The 24,429-nt window shown below is 36.1% G+C and overlaps 1 protein-coding gene across 1 annotated transcript; it reads right to left on the reverse strand.

The window, feature by feature from the left end:
* Positions 1-1,595: 1,595 nt before the first annotated feature.
* Positions 1,596-23,117, reverse strand: mRpS35 (mitochondrial ribosomal protein S35). The gene is made up of 6 exons (XM_069836137.1): positions 22,938-23,117; positions 22,379-22,469; positions 18,210-18,561; positions 14,404-14,583; positions 12,592-12,781; positions 1,596-10,118 (listed from the first exon to the last, which is right to left on the reverse strand). The coding sequence occupies exons 1-6, from the start codon at positions 23,068-23,070 to the stop codon at positions 10,030-10,032; spliced, it is 1,035 nt and encodes a 344-aa protein (XP_069692238.1). The 5' UTR covers positions 23,071-23,117; the 3' UTR covers positions 1,596-10,029.
* Between the last annotated feature and the right edge of the window lie 1,312 nt (positions 23,118-24,429).

Consider the following 24,429-nt stretch of genomic DNA (forward strand, 5'->3'; position numbering starts at 1 on the left):
AAACAGAAGCGACATCCTGACCTTAGGAATCTGCCTTAAATAGCCAAGAAGACCTCCATTGGAAGATATCCTCACGTATGTTTCATGACTACAGTAGCGTGCAAATTAATCCGAACAACGTAATTACTTATGCAAAAACACTCAAACGGGATAAAAAAAGGTTGTAAGACATACCTCAGTAATCTATGTGGCCTCCCTTGTTTCTAATAACAGCTCTGAGACGATTTGGCATGGATTCCACTAATTTCCCACAAATATTCTTCATTTCTTCATTGCGAAACCATACACCAATGAGGGCAGAAATCATCTTCTCCTTTGTAGAACAATCCATTTTTTGCATTCTTCTTTTGCAAATTGACCACAAGTTCTCAATGGAGTTGATGTCGGGTGAGTTGCCTGGCCAGGGGAGTACCTGAATATTCTTCTTGTTGAAGACGTATGACATGGTGCCAGGTCTTGTTGGAACACACCTCTGCCATCCGGAAATGATTTTTGCAGCTGGGGTACGATTCTGGTTTCCAATAAGTGAAGATATTTGTCAGAATTCATCATTCCCTTGAAAGGTATTAATGCTCCAGGCCCTTCATGTGTAAAACAACCCCAAAACATTACTTTAGGGAGGTATTTGGGTGCTTGTTGGAGATGAGCTGCTGTTACTTTTTTGGATCCTTTCCATACGTAAGAAACACGGTGGCCGTGGACCTCGAAATGAGACTCATTGGAAAAAAGTACATTCTTCCAGTCATTCACTGTCCAGTGTTGATGTAATTTTGCCCACATTAAGCATTTTTTTGCACATAACAGGGGTTAGCAGTTGCTTCTTAATAGGCTTACGAGCCCTTCGTCCAGCTTCCAAAAGCCTACGCTGCACTGTTGTGACGTGAATATTCACCCCAGTGGTAGCATTAACTCGCGGGTTGAGTCGACAGCAGTTAGTCTAGGATTTAATTTACTTTTCCTGACAATTAAATGATCATCTGCAGGTGAAGTCTTCCTTTTCCGGCCACAGTTTCCTTTTTTCTGGGGTGTGATGGATCCAGTCTTCCTTTATCGTTTTATGATCGAATTAACAATAGCCAAACCGATGTGACATTCTGCAGCAATTTGCCTCTGTGTCATAGAAGAATGCTCTGCTAATGTTATAATTTTAGACCGTTTTCGTGGAGTTGTATCCATTTGTGAAGACGACAGAATGTCCACAGGATTGCAGTATTAAGTCTTCAACACAACTGAAATGCTTATAAGTACAAAACGACAGGCAAACTGTCACATATTATAAAAAAAAATGACAGAACTTCAACAATGAAATTACACGTACTACAGATGTCAATTAAAACGGTATGAACAGCTGTGAGGCCAACAATGACAGAAAATGTAAAAATATGTCATGTTCGGATTAATTTGCACGCTACTGTATATTTTGTGTGTTTTACTCAACTTTAATTTAAAAAAAGTAATGACCAAAATAAAATATTTAGAACTCCATTGGATTTTGTCTACCAGAATTTTGCAGAAACTTCAACCAAATGAACTATGGCTGGGTATCAGGAATTGGAACACTTCAGGATTGGTGATACTTGAGGAAATAAAAAAAATGCAGTTGTATGTGTGCTTTATTACATAGGCTTCTTCCAACTTTCATACACTATTATTTTTTTCTCCTCTTTACAGATTTGACAATGGAGACACTTTCTGGGGAAAAAACTGGAGTCAATCCTAATAGCAGCCATGTTTATTAACATCACAAGTTTCGAGTTCTTAAAATAATTTGTGTGACAGTCATGTTAATTTGTTCATAAAAAGTTCTTTCCCCCCTCCAACAGGGAGTACTTGGATCCAAGCATCTACTTCTGGAACTGAATTGCCAAAATAACAGATCACCACCCATTGCAGACATTACCAATGCAAGGTGAGTACGAGATGTGGCTATAAAATAACCAAGCTGATATTGCTGTGAGATTTCTATAGATTTTACAACAATAGGGAGAGTAGGACATTGACCTGTGCTCTTCCCTCCATTTACTGTTTAAGTTTCAACCATGTGCAACCCTCAGTTCGGCTTGGTTAGAAGCAATGTTCTTAGGCTGCATCAGTCGTGTTTTTTTAACTTAGTTATTTAATGACACTGTATCAACTACTAGATTATTTAGCGTTGATGGAATTGGTGATAATGAGATGGTATTTAGCGAGATGAGGCCGAAAATTCGCCACAGATTACCTGACATTCGTCTTATGGTTCGGGAAAACCTCGGAAAACACCCAACCAGGTTATCAGCCCAAGCAGGAATCAAACTCACACTCAAGTGCAACTCTGGATCAGTAGGCAAATGCGCTACTGCTTGAGCTACACCAGTGGCTCCTAAGAGTCACATTAAGAGTTGCACTGAAGTAATGAGTGAACATCAGATTCCTAAAAAAACACTAAATCTGCAGCAGAAATGTGCAATATGTTGAGAGAAGTTTATATTTTTACAAAACTAGTATCTGATATAGGCTATGTAAAAAAAAAAAAAAATAAGAAGATATTTTGTATTTTGCATTAAGTGCAACATAATACATTTAACAGACAATTTATTTCACAAAATGCCCACCAGGCTGATAATTTATTTCACAGAATATCCACCGAAATAGTGTCGGGTTTAACACAGCAATTTATCCATTTTATTTCACCAAAAAATAGGTATCACACATTCTTGACATCACTTAAGAAAATTGGCGTCCACATGCTCAATCTCTGTTTCGTGATCCTCCCAATGTCTGTTCCTGTTAGAAACAGGCATACTGACACTTGATATCATCCAACTAATCCAAAAACAGCAAGAGTATTTCTGTTATGTATTTGTATGCAATGAGCCTATTGCCAAAAAATACAGGCCCTATGATTCGTTGTGCCCTCACTGCACACCGCATGTCAACTTGCAATAAATGTAGCTGATTTTCAGCGACAAATATGTTGTTGTTGTTTTCTAATGCCAGGCGTTTGACAATAAAGTTATTTGACCTCTTTTACTCCAATATTTTTCAAAGATATTACCATGGCCAGCCACTGAAGCACAGATTTTGAGGTGTTCCGAATCCATTTCTTGGTTTGAGTTGCACAATGGGCAGTTAGGGGACTGATATATTCCAATTCTATGCAGGTGTTTGGCCAAACAGTCATGGCCTGTTGCCAATCTCAATGCAGCTACAGACGATTTTCGTGGTAAATCGGGAATTAAAGCTACGGTTTGGCTACAGCGATTTTCGCCGATGATCATCGTTGGTGATCTTCGCTGGGATTCTGTCCCGTTGATTTTAATGTGCATGGTTTCTTTACGGCGATGAACGTCAACGAACGTCGCTGGGCTCGACGAACATCGTCGACGTTTGCCTTGGAGGCAAAAACCTGGCAATCATCACCAAGAAACCAATTGTAAAATTACAGTAGGTCATGAATTAAATCATTTAATAACATGTGACTTATACATCATACATACCATAATGGCGGTAAAACAGAAATCTTTCTGCAATTTCTTCACTAATGAGGGCGATATATTAATTGATTAAACACAAATCCCTGTTTGACATGAGCCAAAAAGAAGAACCAACATAAACAATAACAAATCTATATTTTGCAACAACCAGAACTGTTAATACAACTGAGTAAAGTGATTCATAATTGAAAGACACACACAATGCTGCAGATTCAGCTACTGAAGCAAAAGTTTGAGTGTGAAATAGTAAGTGAAGTGGAATTCCGAGCAAAGGAGAGAAGTGCAACAACCTCCTACTCACATTATTTTTTTTATTTGTAACATTATTTCCTAAATAAATGCTCCTAAATGAAAAAATAACATTGTAAAAAGTAGAAATAAAGTTTTTACATAATTGGTTTTTACCTTAAAGTTATGCTTATCTTTCAGTGGGCTTATTGGTTTGTGAATAAATTTTGTGGGTAATTTTACAATATCATTTTCAATTGAACTTAAAACTAAATGAAATTGTTCGGGAGAAAGTCTGAAATATTCCTTAAAATTGTTGGGTTCATTTTCAAGATGTCTTAATATCAATTAATTAAAAAACCCCTCCGTATATCTATTTCTAAACATGACATTAACTACTTTAAAGATCCGTACAGAACTTGTTTTTCAAGGCAAAACTTATATTATAACGTTATCATATTGTCATCCACTTATCAGCTGATCAGACATGGTCAACTATATAAAACAATAAACTATCCACCTACGAAGTTCGCCGGTAAAGATTTCAATCATCAGCGATGTTCGTTCGACAAAGATCGTCATAGCGAAACCGTAGCTTAACTGTGGATTATGATGCAGAGAGTTCCATTTTTTCCCCTTGTGATTGTGTTATCAAATTTTGTTTGTTGAAGTCTAAGTATGTAGATTTAATAAATCTTTTCACAGAGTAATATGTATCAGTAACAAATATAGTAACTGCAATTGTCGCAATATGCATGGCTAGATAAATGTGACACCAAGATGTGCCACACTACTGACAGACGAGCAGTACATATACCTGTTGCAATATGAGTGGCCTTGCACTAGCGACAGACGAGCAGTAAATGTATCTGATTTTCAGCAATAAATATAGTTACTTCAATTGTCGCAATATGCATGGCTAGATAAATATGACAACAAAATGTGCTACACTAGCAACATACGAGTAGTACATATAGCTGTTGCAATATGAGTGGCCTCGCACTAGCAACAGACGAGCAGTAAATGTATCTGATATTCAGTGACAAATGAAGTTGCTGTAACTGTCACAATATGCATGGATAAATGTGACAAGAAGACGTGCCACACTAACGACAGACGACCAGTAAATATATCTGATTTTCAGCAACAAATGAAGTTGCTGTAACTGTCACAATATGCATGGATAAATGTGACAAGAAGACGTGCCACACTAGCAACAGACGAGCAGTAAATATATCTGATTTTCAGCGACAAATGAAGTTGCTGTAACTGTCACAATATGCATGGATAAATGTGACAAGAAGACGTGCCACACTAACGACAGACGACCAGTAAATATATCTGATTTTCAGCAACAAATGAAGTTGCTGTAACTGTCACAATATGAATGGATAAATGTGACAAGAAGACGTGCCACACTAACGACAGACGACCAGTAAATATATCTGATTTTCAGCAACAAATGAAGTTGCTGTAACTGTCACAATATGCATGGATAAATGTGACAAGAAGACGTGCCACACTAACGACAGACGACCAGTAAATATATCTGATTTTCAGCAACAAATGAAGTTGCTGTAACTGTCACAATATGCATGGATAAATGTGACAAGAAGACGTGCCACACTAACGACAGACGACCAGTAAATATATCTGATTTTCAGCAACAAATGAAGTTGCTGTAACTGTCACAATATGCATGGATAAATGTGACAAGAAGACGTGCCACACTAACGACAGACGACCAGTAAATATATCTGATTTTCAGCAACAAATGAAGTTGCTGTAACTGTCACAATATGCATGGATAAATGTGACAAGAAGACGTGCCACACTAACGACAGACGACCAGTAAATATATCTGATTTTCAGCAACAAATGAAGTTGCTGTAACTGTCATAATATGCATGGATAAATGTGACAAGAAGACGTGCCACACTAGCAACAGACGAGCAGTAAATATATCTGATTTTCAGCGACAAATGAAGTTGCTGTAACTGTCACAATATGCATGGATAAATGTGACAAGAAGACGTGCCACACTAACGACAGACGACCAGTAAATATATCTGATTTTCAGCAACAAATGAAGTTGCTGTAACTGTCACAATATGAATGGATAAATGTGACAAGAAGACGTGCCACACTAACGACAGACGACCAGTAAATATATCTGATTTTCAGCAACAAATGAAGCTGCTGTAACTGTCACAATATGCATGGATAAATGTGACAAGAAGACGTGCCACACTAACGACAGACGACCAGTAAATATATCTGATTTTCAGCAACAAATGAAGTTGCTGTAACTGTCACAATATGCATGGATAAATGTGACAAGAAGACGTGCCACACTAGCAACAGACGAGCAGTAAATATATCTGATTTTCAGCGACAAATGAAGTTGCTGTAACTGTCACAATATGCATGGATAAATGTGACAAGAAGACGTGCCACACTAGCAACAGACGAGCAGTAAATATATCTGATTTTCAGCGACAAATGAAGTTGCTGTAACTGTCACAATATGCATGGATAAATGTGACAAGAAGACGTGCCACACTAACGACAGACGACCAGTAAATATATCTGATTTTCAGCAACAAATGAAGTTGCTGTAACTGTCACAATATGAATGGATAAATGTGACAAGAAGACGTGCCACACTAACGACAGACGACCAGTAAATATATCTGATTTTCAGCAACAAATGAAGTTGCTGTAACTGTCACAATATGCATGGATAAATGTGACAAGAAGACGTGCCACACTAACGACAGACGACCAGTAAATATATCTGATTTTCAGCAACAAATGAAGTTGCTGTAACTGTCACAATATGCATGGATAAATGTGACAAGAAGACGTGCCACACTAACGACAGACGACCAGTAAATATATCTGATTTTCAGCAACAAATGAAGTTGCTGTAACTGTCACAATATGCATGGATAAATGTGACAAGAAGACGTGCCACACTAACGACAGACGACCAGTAAATATATCTGATTTTCAGCAACAAATGAAGTTGCTGTAACTGTCATAATATGCATGGATAAATGTGACAAGAAGACGTGCCACACTAGCAACAGACGAGCAGTAAATATATCTGATTTTCAGCGACAAATGAAGTTGCTGTAACTGTCACAATATGCATGGATAAATGTGACAAGAAGACGTGCCACACTAACGACAGACGACCAGTAAATATATCTGATTTTCAGCAACAAATGAAGTTGCTGTAACTGTCACAATATGAATGGATAAATGTGACAAGAAGACGTGCCACACTAACGACAGACGACCAGTAAATATATCTGATTTTCAGCAACAAATGAAGCTGCTGTAACTGTCACAATATGCATGGATAAATGTGACAAGAAGACGTGCCACACTAACGACAGACGACCAGTAAATATATCTGATTTTCAGCAACAAATGAAGTTGCTGTAACTGTCACAATATGCATGGATAAATGTGACAAGAAGACGTGCCACACTAGCAACAGACGAGCAGTAAATATATCTGATTTTCAGCGACAAATGAAGTTGCTGTAACTGTCACAATATGCATGGATAAATGTGACAAGAAGACGTGCCACACTAGCAACAGACGAGCAGTAAATATATCTGATTTTCAGCGACAAATGAAGTTGCTGTAACTGTCACAATATGCATGGATAAATGTGACAAGAAGACGTGCCACACTAACGACAGACGACCAGTAAATATATTTGATTTTCAGCAACAAATGAAGTTGCTGTAACTGTCACAATATGCATGGATAAATGTGACAAGAAGACGTGCCACACTAGCATCAGACGAGCAGTACATATAGCTGTTGGAATATGAGTGGCCTTGCACTAGCGACAGATGAGCAGTAAATGTATCTGATTTTCAGCGACAAATGAAGTTGCCGTAACTGTCACAATATGCGTGGCTAAATGAGGCACAAATAGTACTGTTTCTGCGCTAAACATTGCTACATACGGCCACAAAACATGCCACATAGAGGGGTCTCATGCACAATATGTGGATTTTCTGTGCTTCAGTACTTATCATTTTGGAAAATAATACGGCAGTGTAAATGGAACCATGCTTTGTCAGTGAAAAATATTAAATGTCGATCCATCAAACCATCAGCAACACTTTTCAGAACCCAATTACAAAAATTCTTTAGACTCACGTCTCTTGGTTGCAATTCATGAACCACTGTCACTCTGTATGGCTTAAATTCAAGAATTTTAGTCACTTTGAATGCTGTGGTTTTAAAACACCTGTTTCTTGAGCCTATGGAGAAATTTCTTTGGAATATGTTCTAATCTTTTACATATTACGTCGAGTTTTCTTCAGTTAAGTACATGTGGTTTGTTTTTGGTACTCTTATTCACTGCTGAATCCATTTCTCTAAATCTGAACATCACGAAATTCTGTTGAAAATTGTCTTCACACTATTCCACAATCATGCTCTTGAAAGCAAGTCCTTAGCATAAAAATCCTTTGCTGTAATATGTACTTTTTGGTGTCATTTGAACAAGCTTGAACTAATACAAGTGTACGAATATAAACTTAAAACATCACTTCACAGACAACTGATCTATTGTATGATCAGGTGTATGCACTTTAAATCATCTCAACTAGCGAGTTTACTGCGACATGTGCACTGGCTGTTACGAGTGATGTTGCAGTATCGGTTGCTACCGAGCACCTGCACAGAATGAGAGGGAATACTCTGTAGCATTGAGCTTTGGAGGAACTATGAATGATAAAATTTAAACAAAACTGAAGAAAAGTGAGTGTGGCATTATAACTTGATCAACATTTCCTCAGCCATATAAATGATTACAGACTTCAGATGAAATTCTACAAAATTTAAAATGATATCACAGTTTCTAATGTACTGCACAATTATCTTAAAGCTTTGAAGGGATAAGTAAAAAGTCAGGAACAGAATTAACAACATTTCTCCATATTCATACCTTCTACCTAACTGACGAACTGTGTATCCTTATAAATTAATTAATCCATTTACTGTATATTAATAATTACGTATTATATATTATTTTTGTATAATTTTTTACTTGTTTCACATCCAAAACTTACAATTTATGAGACACAATAAATGAAATGAAATATCGCGACACAACAACCTTGATATAATTTTGTTCCTTTTATGTACTTTCCTCCTTTCTACTAATTAAATAAAAACAGATTGTCTCTGCTTTCAGGAGTGACTTCTGATTCTAATCAAAGTTACTAACATTTTCACAAGAACTTACTCTACTATCAGTGACGTTTACTGTGACAGCAGTATTAACGTGCACTAACATCACAAGGCAATCACAAATTTCGCATTTACAGTCTATCAAAGTCAAAGCCAACGAGTTTAGTGAATACCAATCATAGTACAATCCCCCATAACTGGCATCGAAGGTACCAGGCTAGTTCCGAATATGAGATTTTGCCGAATAATTGAATATTAAAAAATATATTTTATGATGCCAACTGTTGAAACTGCAGCCATGTGAAGCTTATTTCTGAATAACTTGAACATAACTAGACAATATAAAACTTGTGTGGATTTTCTTTATTAAAACACATCACACAACACAAATAATACACTAATTTTAGGTTTGAATATCCATTAAATATGAACGTTCGTGCAAACTTCCTAATGTAGCAACACTGATGGCTCAGGCTGTGGCAACACAACATATTTAAACATGAGCAAAAGTGCTGTTGTTTTGATATTGACGGTTGGTTGGGTGTCAGTTACAAGGGATTTTATTGTAATTTGTTGATGATTTTCATAACAATTCTGATAGATTTTCTGATGACTTTAAGAATGCCTTGATGAAAATTCGATGCCTTTGATGAACTCATCAATGACTTAAAATATGTGTCTCATGGGAAAATTGGCAGAATGAGAAAATAAATCTCATGTGAAAACCTGTTCAAAACTTGTTAAAAATTCTACATAGGTACATACTGAGATTTCAACCCAATCCTCCAGTGTGGAAAGGCAGTATAAAACAATTTTACATTGGTACTGGGTAGTGCAAGCATATGTAGACCCTTCCACCATGGAACGTGCCTCCATTGTCCTTCTTCAAACTCACTATACATCCACAAATGCAATTTATCTACATTATTTAACATTTCCAGCAATCTTCAGGGGTTGATTTTGCTCCAATGAGGATATCACTCTTGAAACTTTTTTATAAAATAGAGAACCCAGCTTGTACGAACATTGTCAAAGAATTGGCTTGCCAAGCTGGTAAGTCTCTTGTGCCATTCTGAACTACAGTTTACTAGAGGTTCATCACAATTCACGATTCGCTGCTAGTTGAAAAATCTGACAGTGAGAGCAGCTTCTTCACTTCCTCCTTGTACTGATTGAGAGTATATGTCTCTTCACCTATGAAGCAAAAACAAAGCACTTAAATATTTCCCTGTTATTGTTATACCTAACACTGAATGTCAGTGACAGGTGTCTAAAATTTTCAAGATGCATTCCAAACACTTGAACATCTTTCTTAATATTATTTCCCTTACATCCCTAGAAACAAGATCCCTAAATACACACCGATTATATCAAAGTTCTTCCTCTCTTGTAAATACTGTAGTTTGATGATGGTACAAACAATGGTAACAGTCTTTACGAAAATTTTAAGTATTATAGGTTGTAGCTACAATGAAACCTCTCTAAGGGTCGTATTCATAGACGATACTTTGGACCAAAGTTGACTTTGGAAAGTACAAAGTCGCCATTTTCCTATTCATAGTCGACACTTTGACGAAAGTAAATTTCAATCGTGACTTTACTTCGAAGTCGCCGAAAATCTAGACTTTGACTTTGACTTTCGTTCGTGGACGTCTTCACAATTATTTTACATTGAAATAATATTATATAATGCTGCAACAATCGCTTAATGTCTGCCGATGTTCAATTGTTTCACTGATATGAGACTCAAAAGATGGCTTTTATTGTGGCAATGCCTACTCTACTTCAGCTATTCATTAATTTAATTCGTTTAGAAGGCCATGATTGTGATTGCCAACATTCATAAAAGATCGTCAAATCTCGACTTACCAAAGTGAAAGTCAAATTCTCAGAATAGGACTTTTAACAAAGTTAAACTTTACTATGAAAGTTGACTTTGGGAAGTCTTCAGCCAAAGTCTCGTTTATGAATACGGCCCTAAAAGATCATTCCTATTAAGAGACAACCCCTCTTACAGACCGATTTTTCTTGGAACCAATATAAAAACCCATAAAACAAATGTATTTTTACCTCCATTTAAGAACCATCCCTCTTCTCAACCAGCCATGGATACTCATTTTCTTAATTTTACCCCTTTTAAGATACCAGATTTCATTAAAGTACAATATCATAATTTTAAAATGTAGTAGTTTAATGCATTAGATAAATTCCGACAACTTGATAAGAGTATCTTTCACAGTTGAAATGAAATTTGACAATGTTGTTAACTATTCATACTGAATGTCTCTGAGCCTTTAATCCTCTAAGGAATGTGGGAATTTATAGTGAGAAAGAGGTCGTTGTTGAGGGTTGTGACTGCTGCAGATGGCCTTCAGAGTCTGACCACAGATCACCTGTTTGGTATTTGCTTCCTTGTTTAACATTTTAATTTCTTCTAACATTGTGTAAAATTATTACGAGTAAAAACATGTTCAGAAAATGAGAAGGGTATTATTGTTGGAGATCGAGTCAAAGTGATTAGCGAAAAAGAAAGTGGTTTATCTGAAAGGAAATTAGCGCAAAAATTTGAATGTGGCAAAGCTCAGATTACCAGTAATTCAGTTTTAAAATCAAAGGAAAAAATTATAACCAAGTGGACTTCCAGTGAAAGACTGTGCAACTGGAGAAAATATAAATACTTACTTACTGGCTTTTAAGGAACCTGAAGGGTCATTGCCGCCCTCACATAAGCCCGCCATTGGTCCCTATCCTGAGCAAGATCAATCCAGTCTCTATCATCATATCCCATCTCCCTCAAATCCATTTTAATATTATCTTCCCATCTACGTCTCGGCCTTCCCGAAGGGAGAAAATATAAATGGACTTCTTAATACATTAAAGAATAGTTTAGAGAATGAAAGTGTAAAAAAATAAATAAATACAAATAAAAAAAGTAATATGAATAAAATAGAGCAGAGTTCAATTTATGATTTTCCAAAATGGAAGTAATGAGTTATGAGATAACATTGTAATGAAGTTCTGCACACAACTTCTTATAGGTTAATTAATAACACATTCCAAGTTCTTTAATTTTATATGCATACAATAGTTTGACTCATTACTTGTATAAAAAAAAACCTCCCCCTACTAAGCAACCACCCCTCAGTGATTCTTTAATACAGGTTTCACTGTATTATATGAAACAAGACTGGAGGGGCATCAGATAGCTTTATTTCGGGAATAAACACTTGAAGACAAAGTGAGAACAATGCTTCATTTAAAATTCCTTTCTATAGTCGCGACGCTGTTATTCCCGGCGTGACTCCTCCTCTTTGCTTACGTCTTAGGAAGTGAAGGCTCTATAAAGTCTAGGTAGGCAGTACCGTTCGCCATTTTTGTTCTTTTGTTGCCGATAATAAATAATATGATAATAAATGAAACTCACTGTAATTCAGCAAATAATTGAGTGGCAAATAACGTCTTCGTGTGGTTTCTGCGAACGCCAATGAAAGAGCCAAAATGGCGGGCGATTATATTAAGTATTTATCGAGCCTTAAGAAATGAATAACGTCTTCATCAGCGAATCACAAGACGCACACGCTTAAATGTAGCCGACCTACAACGCGATTGGCTGCCAGAAATTAGAGCGACGGGACTATAGTTATCTAAAATCCCATTATTTACTTACCCTCGTTCATCATGGTGGAGACTGCTGTTTTGAAGGCCTGTAGGTCCACTTGCACATCCTGTGGCTGTTCTGTAGGCCCATCTGGTGTCCACGTCAGCAGGTCCTTAATACTCCTGCGGGACGCACTTGTCTCCCAGTCATAGTACTCCATGTCAGCCTCACTCTTCTCGCTCTCCCACGCCTCCACCTTCTGCACACACACAATACCAGCAGCAGGTTAGTGGTGACATGCCCATCAGAGGAGGAAAAATCTTTACCTCAGACAAGATTCTGCAAGCTCATAGTGAATTCTAGCACCAAGACACAGAAATGACAAATCTAATGAATACAAGAATATCGATGATGATAACAATAATGAGGATGATGACTACAATGATGACTAGGGATCGGAGTTTTATGTAGGCTAATTACATATTACAAATCTTTGCGAATCTTGTAATTACAATTAATATATTAAAATTTGATATTACATATTTTACATATTTACATCACATTACATGTTATGGCTTGGTATTACATAAATCTACATATTTAGGGGTTTTATTCATTTTTATTTCTCTAAAAGGGGGAAAAAAAAAACTTCTGCTGGGGAAGTTTACAATTTGAAATACACAGATTTAAAAAGCCTTTTTACCTACCCAAGAAAGGTTATATTTCGGGACGAAACATAACGTCCTAGTTCCAGGGAGTAATAGAGGCACTCACCCCATACCGCCCACTGTAAATATGAGTGAACAAAAGGCAACCTTTCTCATACAACTATCTTGTATTGTAAAAATCGCTCAGGAAGTAATGTCGCCTTCATGCGGTGGAGTGGAACGAGGACGACATGATTTGTCTCGAACTATAATTGTTCTGCACACGTATTAACAAGCCGTTCCCATGCAATTTGCAACCTTACCCACCCTCTTTCTAATCCTTGCAGGGTAAACTCGTGTCAAGTCTGACATGAGCTGCAATAAAGTAGCCGACTTTTGAAAAGAAGCTGGAATAAAGGAACAAACCGGAAAGATGTTGAAAGATTAAAAGGAATATCTTTTCAGGTTATTGCTTGGCCTCTTTACTTTAAATTTAGTAAACCTATACGGAAATGGGATTTTCCGAGCAATTAGAACCTTGAGGTTGGAATAATCCTACCCTCCTGAATGAGACAGGAATGTCACTTTTCAAACAGTTTGTAAATGCCTATAGTTTGACATTTCAGTAGGTACTTTGTTTCTTACAGGAAGCAGCTAAAATGCATGTGTCCCACATCTCCTCTTATTTTCTCCTAATCCGATAAAGCGAAACTGTGCTTGCAGTACTGTTGTGTCATTCATTTCACTCAGTTCTCTAGTTTTAGTACTTACAGATAAAGTGCAAGTGAGTTTATCTACTGCTCTTAACTAACTAAAATGTCCCCTGTATCTTCAACCCTAACGACAAAAATAAAATTATTGATTGCGATGGACGAAGCTTTCACTACAGATGGAAAAACAATGTGTCAAGTGTGCGGTAAAAAAGTCGGGTGCTCTATGGAATCACAACTGGAAAGTCTTACCTATCCTACACCTGCCAGATATTGATATTAAATATTTTCACGATTTTACATATTTTGGTACATATTCAGCTTATTTTTCTTACATAAATATTTACATATTTCACATCTTGATATTACATAGAAATCCGGTCCCTAATGATGAAAATGGTGAGAGCAGCAGGTTGGTGAAGGTGATGGTGATATGATAATAGTAGTGACAATGATAGTGGTAATGCTGCCGTTCATGGCTAGTTTAGAAAAAATGGGAAACACACTGATGTGTTATGACTTACCCATGACTCGTGGAATAACGCAGTCAACAAGTACATCGCATAATCCAAGTTCTGTTTGCGCAAGGGACAGCGATCCGTCATGATCGTTAACACCCCGTTGTCAGGGTTGTAGCGCTCCCCCACCAGCCTCAGCAGCTTGTCTTTTGCATGTGCATTCAATGGAAGACTGTTCAGCTTCACCTGTGGCAATGTTGTAATTGACTCCTTAAACTTCAAATAATGAAACAAAAAAGTGAGAATCCAAAGCATTTGCATAAGACATTCCGAATAGCCACTTTGCACATCAAGAAGCCATGTGACCTCCGTGAATCTCATTTCACTAGTTAGAAAGGAAAATAATATGCATATACTGTATATACAGGGTGATCCGTAAGTAATGTCATCAATTTCAAGGGGTTATTTTTTAGATCTTTCAAACAAACAAGTTTAAAAGCTCGATTTTGCTTCTTTTTCGAGATAAAAATTTTTGTATATGAAACATTTCATTGCATGTTTTGGGAAAGCCATTGATTTAATTCCCAATATCTCAGTCAGTTTAAGAGAGCAGTGTATTATGATGACTATTTCGTTTATATGACGTCATTCCATTTTCGACCAATGAAGTGTAATAAAATTTTGAATTCCAACCAATCACAGTCAAACATCGCGATAATTTCTGCAGCTAGATTTATTGCTACCAATTTATCGCATGGTCGTTCTTTTGTTTTGTTGGTGTCGCCAACTGTTTCCCCTTAAATCGATAAGAATGAATCCATTAAGATCCATCTATACGGTTAAACTTTTCTCTCAAACTTTACGCATTCAAGCAATGAATGCAAGATTGATATTTAATATTAATATATTTAAGCAGTGAAGATGACGTTTAAAACGGCGCACCATGTAGACACAAAATCTTCATGCATCTTAATTGAACCCTAGATCATACATGTAAATATGATCTAGGATTGAACGTACGTTTTAAACTTGATCATTTCAATATTCTTCCCAGATTGCATGTATACGCGCATGGAAAATTGAACTGTGTAGATGCAGCTTTAGTCCTGTTACACACTACAGTGAGATATAGCTGTCTCCACACATATTACATAGTTCTTAGTTCTCGGTGTAGTGTGCAATGTAATGATGTACTAAATAAAGTACGAAATTCTACTTCCACATCTACATCTTCATGTTCTAATTCCATGTCCATTGTACGCTATCTGAAGAAAATTACACTCCTTTATTCAGATTTGATAACTGCGTTTTCAACAATTCTTCATTTAATTAATGTATTAATCAGGTTACTGGAATTATATTATAAAACTTTAAATTAAATTATGATTTCAGCAGATAATGAAAATGTATTTATGTTATAATATAAAAGAAAAGTGCAGCACGTGTAATTAACATTGTTAAACCTGTATTTCAATCATTTTTGTTTTCTTTTTGTTTCGCTAATTGCTGCAATTGCTGTTCAGAAACATACAAGGCTAAAGGTATATAAAACACTAGCTCGACCGGTCCTCACTTACGGTAGCGAGGCATGGACAATCAGAAAAGCTGATGAGCAAAGGCTGACGACAGCGGAAATGAGGTTCATGAGACGAACAGCGGGATGCTCTTTGCTGGAACACCGTAAAAATGTGGACATATTGCAGGAACTCAAAATGGATCCTATAGTTAATTTTGTTCAACAATATCGACTTCATTGGAAAAAAATGTCGAAAGGATGGATCGCACTAGATGGCCTAAACAGATTCTTACTTATGTACCAAGAGGAAAGAAGAAATTGGGAAGACCACGAAAGCGCTGGCATGAGACCGTAACAGATCCTGTAGGGTCTAATACGTGAGGGATATGATGATGATGATGATGATGATGATGATGATGATGAAACCTGTATTTCGCTTTTCGCAATTGGCATTACTGAATAATAACATCGAATTTCTTTATTGCAGTAATCGATATTCATCTATTTCAACTTCACAATGTCTGAATAGGTTAAGTACGGTAACTCATTCGTAAGTACGAATTTTAGGGATATTTCATTTACATTTTTATTTTATTCACGAAATAGTCCTAATAAATGATTCAAATAATTTTAGTTTTGTCCTTTAAATGTACAGAAATTTGATCCAAACAAATGTAACATTTTAAAATTCCTTTTCAGAAGAAAAGTTACATTCATTATTACAATATTTTATTTTCGACAATGAAACATTCAAAATAAGTACGAAAATGGGTTTGTCTTTCATATTTTATCATGTGGCAAGCTGCTGAGCTGTGAAAAATGAAAATCTGTGTGTCACACTGCACAATGCTTAGGTTTGTTACACACTTGCACAATAAGAATATGTAAAAGATATTTGCCATATTTTCAGCAAGAGTACACAACAAAGACTAAGGAATAATGTAGGGGGAATGATTGTTTTATTACCAACTAGCTGTACCCGTGCGCTCCGCTGCACCTGTTAGAAATAAATATAAAGTAATTACATAATTAAAATAGGACGTTTGATCCAGGGAACAACTTTTACAACAGCGCAAGATAATCTGCTTCGCTCATTACCCAATTTTTTTTGCATTGCATTTATTGCATATATATTTAATGTACACGATTCAATGGAGCACAGTTAAAATTTGAATTATAAAATAATGGATTGCTAAGCTAACGTACTATTACTGCTTACTAAATCAATACACTCTCGTTCGTTAATTCTCTGAGATTAAAATGAGTGTACTTAAATATTATTTTAAGAAATACAGAAAACGAATGTACAAAATAGCCTATCAAATTTTCTGTGCATAAGAAGCTATTTTAATCTTACCTGTCCTCGATTTACTCAGACGTTACTGTAATAACATTATAGCATTATATCCATCTAGAGAAACTACACTTTCCAATGGTGAAATAATAATTAATTATACAAATCGGTTAATTTAGCTTCTGATATTACTTCATACAAACATAGAAACATTCTCTGTAGGCTATGTTTAATAGCTTTCGATTGTTGATCCCCAAGGCCCCTGTTTCGATTGTTGTTGTCCAAGGCCCCTTATGGACGAAGTCATTTGTTCTTAATTCATTGCACCGTCTTAGATGGCGTTATCTTAATTTTAAAACTCATTTATCTCATTAAATATAAGTCCTATCAAAATTTTGTAAAGAATAAAACTTATCGGAAATCATTTTTAAAGAAACTTTTGTTATGTAACATTTTTCACAAAAATCAATAATAAGCTAGATATTTCGATTTATTTAATTCAGGCCCCCTTATAACCCCCCTTTTAAATAAAGTATTTTGAATGGCATATAGCCTAAAATCTAAGTTACAACGAACTTAATTTATATTCCAATTTTCATATAAATCGGTTCAGCCATTATCACGTGAAAAGGTAACAAACATACAGACAGACATACAAACAAAAATTTCAAAAATGCGATTTTCGGTTTCAGGGTGGTTAATTATATATGTTAGGACCAATTATTTTTGGAAAATCGAAAATTACCAGAAAAATTTCGGCTACAGATTTATTATTAGTATAGATTTTTTAAAGTGATTTCCATATTTATATTCAAATTTTTTCTTCATAATTTACATGATAAAACACCGACTTTTTTATGATTTACATATTTAAATAACTTTTTTCACGAAATTGTAGAAGTATTATCTACTGACTTTGATGTATTTTATTCACGATTTTACGGTGTCCCTCCATACAGTGTGGTTCATAACTGGCTTCTGTGAAAGCATTAAAAGTTAAAAGATAAAAGAAGCCCACATCATTATCACTATCCACGTCAAGAGACATGAAGCATGCATTACCTTGAGAGTGACAATCCTGGCCAGCGGGTCCCTGATGTCAGGCGAGGAGTGGCAATAATCTGATGTGATCACCTCGATGGGGAAGGCCTCCTCGCACTGCTTGTCTGTCTCGAGGCCCTGGGGCCACGCCGTGCAGAAGTGCTTCAAAGCCTCACACTGCCGCTTCACAACTGGGGGAGTCAAGTGCAGGAAGTTCGGGATCTTCATGAGCTCAGCATTGGCGAATTTCCCAGGGGTCGCGCCCTTATCATTGTAGCCCTGTCGCACGGGGAGAGGAACTGACGCAGGGTGGAATGTGCGTGGACCAGGCCACACACTACCCCAGTCCTGGTCCACAGGCATCACTGATGTCCTACAAAGTGACAAATGCTGTCTACATTTACAAGCCAATGCTTACCATTCCATTTGGTCGGCAGTCACTTCATTATACAATATACACAGAGAAACTGCAGTATAAATTGCGATGTGGCTTTTGAAAGTCTTCAATAATTCCAAGAGAATCGACAAATGCTGAGAATGTCCGTTAAATTTAAATAAATCTGGGGATCGAACTCGGGTCCACGAGATTATAAGTCCAGTGCTCTAGCCACTAGACCACCTTGGCAGCCAAAATAAATTATAATATAGTGTGTCTTCGTCATCATTTAATTTAAATGTTATTTTAACTGATAATGCTTCATTTAATTTAGGATGGTCCTCGTTAATTTTATTATTATTAATTTATTATTAATTGTATTTATTATTAGGTGTAAAAAAAGCACGCCCGCCCATAGCAAAAATTGTGAAAATAAAAGTGAGTCCACAAGAAGCAAATTTCAGTGAACGCAGCAGAAGTAACATTCAGTAAACAAAGTGTAGGTGTGTGAGCAGCAGAGAAGAGAATGACTGTCGCGCAGCTAAGTTTACCAGATCGTACCAACCTTAAAAAAATATCGTATTCTACTTGTCTTTATGGAAAAAAAATATATATCGTACATTACATACTATAGCAAAACATGTAATGATGTTGCATGTTTTCATATTTCCTGAAATAATTAAGAAAACATGCCTAATACAATAATTATTACAATAATATGACATTGTAATACCGGTAATTTTCTTTGATTCAGTGTTACATTTCTATCATAAATTCGAAATAAAAAAATACAAAAAAGTTTTTTTAAGCTTAGTTCTATTTGTGAATAATCTGTAATCTATTTTGTTTCTCTTCTCAAATTTGTTTGCCTCATGTGTCCTTTCACCATTCATCATACTATTATTCCTCTATGTTGACTAAAAAATAATGCATATAAAATTGAAAATATTTTATTTTATATATTAATAGATATACAAGTACATTTACATAATTTATTTGTATTTTATACTTCTCATTCCCTGCTAAAACCCTCAAAATCCCCCCCTGGTTGGGAAGCACAGCTTTAGATAATAAGAGTGTTCTGTGAGATTTTAAATTACTACTTTAATGTGCCATATGTTGAAAAAGATTAAAAAACGCTGATCTAGATATTGTGTATGACCATAAAAAATTTCCCGCATTTATATTTCAGCATCCGAAGTATTATAATGCAAGTAAACTTAATAGATACATATGTCTCAACTGAAGAAAAAAGGTTGTCCTAGAAACCTATATAACCTAGTCAAAAATTACTTTAGCAATCGCAAAGTACAACTCACGATAGGAACTACTACTCTAATGAAAGACGTTAATAAAGGATGTCCCCAGGGTTCCTGCTGTAGTCCAGGGCTTTGGAATATCTTATATGACGACCTGCTACAGATGGATCTGCCAAAGGATTGTCAATTAATAGCATATGCTGATGACGCTCTCGTCCTAATAACAGCTGACAATATAAACTGTATTGAAAACAAAGCCAATGAAACGCTGACTTCCATATCCAAGTAGGGAAAAGACAACAAACTGCAGTTCAACCCTCTTAAGACAAAAGCCTTGCTGATTACAAGGAAAAGAAATTACGACCTACCACACATACAGATGGACATGAAGGATATCGACATAGTAGAGACACTCTTGTATTTAGGCGTCACTCTCGACAAACGTATGTCTTTTAAGGCACATACTGATTCACTAGTCACTAAATCACACCAGTTTCAATCTGCTTTGCATAGGGCCACCAGACTAACCTGGGGTCTTAGTCCTGATATATTGCGAACAATATATCATGGTGCTTTCGAATCATTGATATTATACTGTGTCTCGGCATTTCAAAATATACTTCACAAAAAGTGGGTTCAAAATAAATTAATACAAATCCAGCGTGGATTCATTCTACGAATCACGAAGGCTTACAGAACCACATCGACAGAAGCAGCCCTAGTGATCGCGGGTATACCACCATTGTTTTTAACAGCCATGGCTAAAGCTGAAATCTCTAACGTGAAAAGAAATGGGATATTTATAGAACAAGAATCATATCTTGAGGTGGAAAAAAGATCACATTTTCAATTAACTGGTCATCCGAAAGATTTTCACCGTGCATCAAATACATGTACAGATCGACATGAATACAACATCTATACTGACGGCTCTCGGTTGCAAAAGGAGAACGACGTCACCTTGGTGGGCTGTGCTTTTGTTACCTACTACAACACTACTGAAGTCCACTCTGCCACGTTCCGCCTGGCGCCCATGTGCTCCGTGTTCCAAGCAGAACTCTTTGCTATCTTGCAAGCAGTGAAATGGAGCATTACCAACGGGATTGACTCATGTATTCACAGCGACTCTCAATCTGCCTTACAAACCATTGACGATAAATACAACTTGCATTCTATAGCCGTCGAAATTAGATCCCTAATACTTAAATTTGAAGGTCGTATTTGCTTAATGTGGGTGCGCGGCCACACAGGTACTGAAGGAAACGAAAGAGCGGATACATTAGTGAAGCAAGCGGCCTCAACCAACTCAGAATATAAATATTCCACCTGTCCTATTTCGTACATCAAGCAGAAGATCAAGCACACAACTACACTCAAGTGGAATACATACTGGAACTCTAGTGTTAAAGGCTCTGTGACCAAGAAATTATTCTTTCCCAATGTACAAGACAGACTATGTTGCAGTCAGTTCTCAACCGACTTCTTTTACACCCAATTTATGACCGGCCATGGAAAATTCGGTTCCTACTTTGAAAGATTTAGGATCAAAAGTGCAGAAGAATCTCTGTGCATATGCAAAGAGAATCAGACTGTTGAACATTTGATTTTTCACTGTCCAGTGTTCGAAAGGAAAAGACACTTTTTAAGATATATCTCGGATTGCAATTTAAATTACTCCACACCCCTTTACCATTTTCTTAAAAAAAAATGTTGTTACAAACAATTCACAGAGTTTATACACCACATCCACGCAAGACTGTAGCTGTTAATTGTATATAAATTAATGATGTTATAAAATCCTAATGCACTATGTAAAACAAGGTGTCTATCTTTGGAACATAATAATAGTAATGACAACAATAACTATGTTTGTATTATAGATTTTACTATTGTTGAGTATTTGATGACAGGTATATAGTTTGTAACCATAAGTAATTTTGTTTTTATTTTTTCTTTACTATCGCAAACCAACTATATAATAGGCGTTTTATTTGTAACTACGCCAATTCTGTGCATTATCTCATTAATATTGCTTAAAATTATGTATAAGATCACAAATTAATGTAATAATCTTGCAATTTCTCTACACCTTCGATTATAATTTCTAATTTTATTTAATTTTGTTTTAACTGAAAGTAATTATTGCATAACGTATTTAGTATTGTTTACTGTCTCTTAATTAGTGTATTTATATTGTAACTATGATTCACACCTACTATTAATTCTTTAAAATTGTGTATTATCACTACATAATGTATTTCACATGTAAAAAACTACAACCCTAATATACCAAAGGTAAAATAGGGTTTCAATATTTGGATAACAATAATAATAATAATAATAATAATAAATAGATACATACAATAAATATTCAAGAACTGACCGCCGAAAGGAAATATATTACCATACAACAAAACAATCACTTCTTTAAACATTTGTTTAGAAGAACTGTACGAACATTACTTCTTTTGATATCAGCCTTTTCTTACAAATACCTTTCCTGATACAAACAATTTTCAATACTGACTACTTACTTGTCTACATTGGATACTTACCGAGGTGGCATTACTTCCTGCTTCTTAAATTTTCTTCTCGTGGGACCTTGCTTCTTCTGCTTCAGATCTAACACCCTGAAGTCATCATCATCTAGGAAAACAGGAATTGCGTCAGACAGCATACAAGTACAAACAATGCTGAATTCCTACTTCGGAAATTTCAGTATACGGATTCCTCACTGACAAATTACATCTTCAAATACTAAAAAGAGCAGATTTGTCTACGTTTGTCGAGTGGGCATCATAATGCTTACGAACAGGAATTTTTCAGTGCCAATAATTTATTTCGTGTGCACAAGGTTGAAATTTTGAAGTAAGAGGGAAAGGAAGGAATCCGTGTTTTGAAATTTATCCATTAGGCCTATACCTACATACTGCAAAGTCCCCTGAAATATTAAGCTGCGTTGCTTACACATGTTACGATACAACCTTGATTAAATGCTTATTTCATTTCAAATTACTCAGACTAGGTATCTTAAACCAAAAACAGGCCTAAATAATTACACTCGGATGCAAAGAGGTTAGGATACCAATTCATAATTCATACCCACGGACTTACCTGTATGTTTCGTTTTTGCACGGGTAGAAAAACATGCAGAAAGTACTGAGCCTTGCAGTTCGGGACATTTCAATTGAAGCGAATACTGGAAAAAGACTCTTGCGTATTTAGTCTGCAACCCGGCAAGCGACATACTTTAATTATAGCATAAAAGTTTGCGAATGAAAAAAAAACATGAAAAGCGCAATTTCAGTATCGCCAACATTCTCAATAATTATCGTTCATTGGCAACCCTACATGTGATCAGGGTTGCCCAACGACAAACGATATAGAACTAAAAACATTCCATGTACAGATTTATTTTCATTGTCACGTTTCAATAAGGAATTTCGTCCCATTATGCGAAATAGTTTTATATTGTCGTTGACATTAAATAATGAAACCCGAATTATTATTACTTACTGGCTTGTAACCTTGTAAGGAACCCGAAGGTTCATTGCTGCCCTCACATAAGCCCGCCATTGAATAATTTATTATTATTATTATTATTATTATTATTATTATTATATGCCTCCTCACACACCCTTCATTGAAATTTCTGCTTAATGTGACGGGATATTCCCGCTTTGATATTTAAAGACAATTATACAGATCGTCGTGGCCCATGTCATTATCCTCATCGTGGTCCTTGTGATCATTTTCGTGGTCTTTATAGTGATCCATATCAAAGTAATGGAACGGATAAAAATTCTCTCCGGCGCCGGGATTTGAACCCGGGCTTTCAGCTCTACATGCTGACGCTTTAAAGCGTTCCATTACTCTTTCATCGTATGATGACGCAGAATATCTGCATGGAAATATCATATGTACTTCGGTACATTATAATAATACATATCAAAGTGCTTTTTCATGGCCCATATCGTCCTTGTTATCTTTGACGCAATCCTTTCGTGGTACATGTCGTGATGCTTATCATGGTCCTTGTCTTTATTGCAGCCGTTAGAGCTATCGTTTTCTCCATGGTCCTGTTCATAATGCTTGTTGCCAATGTAACGGTCTTTATCATTCCACTCATTGTCCTTTCATGGTCTTTATAGTGGTATTTGTCTTTTTCATGGTCCTTATTTTGGTAAATTTCGAAATTCATGTCGTGATCCTTGTTTTGTTTGTCGTGATGTTAACTGTGGTCCATATATGATCCTTATTGTGGCCCATGTCGGGGTCCTTATCGTGATCCTTGTCATGGTGCTTTTCACAGTTCACACCGTAATTCTTATCCTGGTCCTTGTGATCCTTATTATCGTCCTTGTCGTGAACCTTATTGTGGTCTTTATTGTGATTCTTACTTTTAAGCTTGTCATGTTTCATGTTGTGATCTTTATCGTTTTCCTTACTGTGGTTCATGTCGTGATTCTTATTGTGGTCCTTGTCATTCAAATTTGTCCTTTTTGTTGTCCATATAAAGGTCGTTGATATCCTTGTCATGATCCTTATCATTGTCCTTGTTGTTTTTCTAACAGTCCTTTTCGTGGTCCTGGTCCTTGTCATAATC

The sequence above is a fragment of the Periplaneta americana genome, chromosome 9 (genome assembly GCF_040183065.1).
Source record: "Periplaneta americana isolate PAMFEO1 chromosome 9, P.americana_PAMFEO1_priV1, whole genome shotgun sequence".
NCBI lineage: Eukaryota > Metazoa > Arthropoda > Insecta > Blattodea > Blattidae > Periplaneta > Periplaneta americana.